The sequence below is a fragment of the Chrysochloris asiatica genome, unplaced genomic scaffold (genome assembly GCF_000296735.1).
Source record: "Chrysochloris asiatica unplaced genomic scaffold, ChrAsi1.0 scaffold00037, whole genome shotgun sequence".
Classification (NCBI taxonomy): Eukaryota; Metazoa; Chordata; class Mammalia; order Afrosoricida; family Chrysochloridae; genus Chrysochloris; species Chrysochloris asiatica.
In genome coordinates this window covers 15,973,589-15,978,684 of record NW_006408555.1, presented here as the reverse complement: position 1 = coordinate 15,978,684, position 5,096 = coordinate 15,973,589, and the positions used below count along the sequence as shown (strand labels likewise).

General features: G+C 44.6%; 1 protein-coding gene across 1 annotated transcript in view; it reads right to left on the bottom strand.

Annotated features, from left to right (window-relative positions):
• Nucleotides 1-3,508, bottom strand: part of PDPR (pyruvate dehydrogenase phosphatase regulatory subunit) — a 43,893-nt gene extending 40,385 nt beyond the window's left edge. Inside the window, exon 1 of the mRNA XM_006860172.1 lies at nucleotides 3,274-3,508. Within this exon, the coding sequence (XP_006860234.1) occupies nucleotides 3,274-3,497 (224 nt within the window). The 5' untranslated portion in view covers nucleotides 3,498-3,508. The remainder of the gene's footprint in view (nucleotides 1-3,273) is intronic.
• Between the last annotated feature and the right edge of the window lie 1,588 nt (nucleotides 3,509-5,096).

Genomic DNA, 5,096 nt, shown 5'->3' with positions numbered 1-5,096 from the left:
CCCAGTAACGCTTGGGCAAAGGAGAACAATGTTAAGGAGGCAGCCAGGGTTATAAGCAGATCATTTCACCCAGATTCTTGGTTGTTGTTAAGTGCTGTTGAGTCAGTCCTGACTCACAGTGACTCCATATAGGGTTTCTGAGAGCAGCTAGTGGGTTTGAGCCACTGACCTTGAGATTAGCGGTCCAGTGCTTACCCACATCATCACACCCAGATTCTTCAGGACTGTGTCAGTATTCTTGTCACTTGAATTGACTGCATTTACTCTGCTGGCTCTATTTCCCACATGTCAGCTCCCGAAAGATGAAGGTTTCCCTATTCCCTGTGTACCTAACCATGGCTGCTGTACGGCGCACTGCCTGCGGTGGGAATTCCATGTGCTCTCGCTGACAGATGGCAGGCACCCAGAGCTCTGGTAATGTCTCTGGCTGGACACACTCTTGGAGCACCTACAACACAGGGCTGTGCTCCACTGCTGAGACCTCCGAGTCTCCGAGTCACGGAGCGGTACTGACGCATGACCTCACCAGGTATTTGTTAAAAGCTCCTCAGGGGGATAGTCATGTGTAGCCAGAAACCCTTCATGGGTGAGAGGTATAAGAGTGGAGAGGGACAGGAGTCAAAACATCTAAGACTAAATAAAGACAAATTTCAAAAACTAAGAGCAGTTTCGAAGGAAGCACTGTAAAAATGGTTACCAACTACTTTCTGTTCTCAATACAAAACCTTGTAAGAAACTTCGTCAGAACTGGTAATCCACCTGCAAATGACGGTTCCGCTTTTTTACGCCCAACGTGTAAAAAAGAAGAGTATTACTGTGAAAAATGAGGCAGGAAAAATCAGAGATTAGAGACTAGGAACTTCTTTTAGGAAAATGAGGCTGCTTTTGCCACTGAGCTCCCACTTTGAAGGACAGACCCCTTAATTTACGAATTTACATCAGCTTTTCTGACAAACTATATCAGTAAGGTGAAGTTCCACATCCAGTAAGATCTTGGAAGTATCTTAAACAAAAAGCTGAAGGCCTGCAGAGTAAAGGCCATCAGTAAAAGGTGGCCTACTGTTGTGACCGAGAAGATTCACAGATGTGACAGGAAACAATGTAAATCCCTGCTCCAGCCTCCAGGTTTACTTTCCAAACCCCATAATATCCAGGGCTCCTGACATGATCTACCTACGTAGCTACAGAAATAAGCCTCCCACACATTCCAACTAAAGCTTGAAGCTAGTTATCTTCATAGGGGCCTGGAATAAAACAGGTTTCATAATGCTGGAGCTCTGACTCATACAGACCCTGGCTAATACTGCAAGAACTCACTGGAGACTCCAAAAAATCACACTACGGAAGCTGAAGATCACATTCTAGGAGTAAGGCTTCTGCTGTAGGGCGAAGGAAAGTAGAATATTCACTGAGTAGTATCCAATCTGTCTGGGTGGGGCTAATGAAAGGAGATGGAAATAGGTACAATAGTGAATAACTGCTATCAGGACTGACAATGTATTTGAAATTTAAAGATAGACGTTTTGTAGCAAAAGGAGGGGAGTGGTTGACTTTGCAGTCCAGAAGCAGAAGGTCCCTGGGACCATCAAAGGAGAAGAGCAGAGTGCAGGACCCTATCCAGAGAAACAGTGATGCCAGAGATGGAGGCAGAGATGATGGCATGGAGAGATGGAGTGGCTGGGAACTCTAGACCCAGAGAGGGAGAGGGGTTGTGTGCTGACGACCGGGGGGCAGGCTTGTGGGGTATACTCTTTGGTTGGCTGATGATACATGGAGGGGATTGTAATCAGGGCAATGAAATGATATACGATAGGATGAATGGATGAATGTAAAGCTAATGTTCTCCCATGTAAACTATCACATAATTCACAATAAAACATTTAAAACAAAAAGCAAAAAAAGTGGTTACGATTCGGGCTGCCAACCTCAAGGTCAGCAGTTCAACATTACCAGAGGTTCTATGGGAGAAAGATGAGGCATTCTGCTCTCATAAAGAATTAAAACCCTATGCAGGGTCACTATGAGTTGGAACCGACTCCAGGGTACTTTAACAACAACAACATCACATGAATATAAATTAGATTTAATTTTTTTTTTTTAAGTTTAAGTTATAAATCTGTGATTTTCTCCTATTTCGATTTATACAACTATTTCAGTGAACTGTCCACCTACCAGTCCAGCACTCGATGAGGGCTACCCACCATTCACTGTGGTTGTGTCTATTCCAACTCATAGAGACCCTAAAGACTATCGTATAATTTATAGAATGCATAACCTAATATATATCGTGACCCAAGCCATGGTGTATTCAATAACCTCATATGCATGCGAAAGCTGGACAGTGAATAAGGAAGACCGTAGAAGAATTGATGCATTTGAATTATGGTGTTGGAGGAGAATACTGAAAGTTCCATGGGCTACCAAAAGAACAAACAGATCCGTATTGGAAGAAGGGCAGCCAGAATGCTGCTTGGAGGCCAGGATGTTCAAACTTCGTGGCTCATACTTAGGACATACTGTCAGGAGAGACCAGTCCCTGGATAAGGATATTATGTTTGGTAAGGTGGAAGGTCAGAAAAAAAGAGGAAGACCCCCCAGAGAGATGGACTGACAAAGTGGCAGCATCAAAGGGCTTAGGTGTGGCAAGTATTGGGAGGCTGGCCCAGGATCAGGCAGTGTTTCTTTCTGTTGTGCACAGGGTCAGTATGAGTCGGTACTGACTCGATGGCACCTAACAACAACAACAACAACCATACACTGGGGCTTTAAAAAGTTCGCGGTATCTATTTTCCCACAAACTTTTTGAAGTCCCTCACATTAATGTGAGATATTACATGTAGGAATACTCTACTATCTTTAGATTTTTGAAAAATAAAACTGTTCTAAAATTAAGTAAAATAACAGGAAATGATGGTAGGATAGAACCCACTGCATCTGAGTTCACGGGTCCTAAGAATTTATGACACTGTCTGACATACCACAAAGAGGGACAAGATGACGGGCAGTGCTGTGAACCTGAGACAAGGACATCTTTCTATGGGTTTTTTTTTTTTGGACACCTGTTAATTCTTCAGAGATCACAAAGCAGGAGCATCACTAGGCATTTACACACCATTAGGAAAAGGAGGCAACGACATCCTTCTGAGATTCTTCTTAGGTTATGGAGCAACCTTGAGATGAGCTGTGGGGGACCTTACCGAAAGGAGAGGCAAGTTGGGGATGCTGCGCGATTAGTACAGCACAGTAGCAAGTCCTGTCCAGTTTGCTCCTTACCTGCCCTGTTCTAAAAGCACAATGTCCTTCCAGCCCAGCTTGGCAAGATGATAGGCCACGGAGGTGCCCATGATCCCACCACCACAGATGACTACCTTCGCCTGGGCAGGCAGCACAACAGAATGTGCCTCGGCAGCTGACACACTGCTTCTTGATGGGGTCCAGCTCTGCCATCCCGGGCTAGCTCTTCGCTGTCGGACAATCAAGAGCAGCCGGTAAAACATCACGTCTGTCCGCAACTGGAAGGTGTGCTCTCATTCAGGTATGAAGATCCCAAGAATTCAAACTAGACAGAGGAAACCAGACATATTTAATTCTATTTAACTCAGTGCACAAGATTAATGTGGAAAGGATGTAACAAAGTAATCATTCAACAAATACTGAGGACCTATTAGGGTCCTGAAGGACCTCTGGTAGCGTAGTGGTTACAAGTCGGATTGCTAACCTCAAGGTCAGCAGTTCAAAACTACCAGCTGTTACATGGGAAAAAGAGGAGGCTTTCTGCTCCAATAAAGATTTACAGCCTTGGAAACCCTACGCAGGGTCGCTATGAGTCAGAACTGACTCCAGGCATATAACCACCTGCACCATTAAGATCCTGACACTTTGCGAGGTGTATAGATATAGTAAGACTGAGTAGATACCTGCCTCTATGCTACTGACATTTGAGTGTGAACGTGTGTGTGTATACCATTTTATTTTTGCATTTTGTAATGAATACAAAAATTAAACAAGGACACAAGGGTAGTGTGACAGGGCAACTAGGGGCATATTTTAAATAAGATTGTCAGGAAAGGCCTCTGAGGAGGTGAGACTGGAAGAGTCCTGACAGATGGGAAGCAGCCAACTTTTTGAGAGTTCCAGAGGGGTGAGCAATGCCAGCGCCCTGTGATGAGGCAGGCCTTGAATCCAGGACAGAAAGGAGACCAGTGTGTTCACAGCACGGTGAGCAAGGTGGAGAGTAGCTAAGATGGTGCTGGGGAGGCAGCAGAAACCAGAATATCCATCACAAGGAGGGCTGTGAAGCAGGAAAATGGTCTCAATGCTTTTCCAAAAAGGAGTCTGGCTCCTCGTGGAGGACAGAATGTCATATGAGAGAAGCAGACACTACACTATTGCTGCAGTCCAAGGGGGCATCACAGTGGCTTAGAAGAGGAGGGCAGCATGAGACAGAGAAATAACTGGATTGCCTTACAGGAAGAGATAGGACTTCCACCCAACTGAACGTTAAGATGAGAAGAGAAAAATAAGGTGATGCCACTCAAAACCTACTAAATAGGGCACAGCCAATCTCTAACAAACAGTGCTGACAAAACTGGACCTCCATTTGCAGAAAAATGAAACAGGATCCACATCTCTCACCACACACCAAAATTAATTCAAGATGGATCAGACTTAAATGTAAAACTTAAACCTGTAAGATCGTCAAAGAAAAAAAATGTGGTATCACTTACCAGAGTGTGAAAGACTAGAAATAGAGAGGGAAAGAGAGGAGGAAGTAAGTGTGCAATACTGCACGTGTGCAGAATCAAACAGTCCATTCGTAAACATGGTAAATGTGAGACAACCATTAGGAATCCAAGTGGAAAGAGCACGCAGCAGTTAGACAAGCCTGAAACATGGGGCAGAGGTTTAGGAGATGAGCACATGGACAATACTTAAAGCCCACACATTCAGAGCAAACAAGACTCTGAAGCTCCCCAGCATTTACAGGTGGAGAAGAGAAAGAAGGAACTGGAGATTAGGACTGAACACTGTGGCAGCAAAACAGAGAGCTTCCCGTTAGACAACTGGTTAAGGAGACAGAGGAGAGGCTGGTGAGG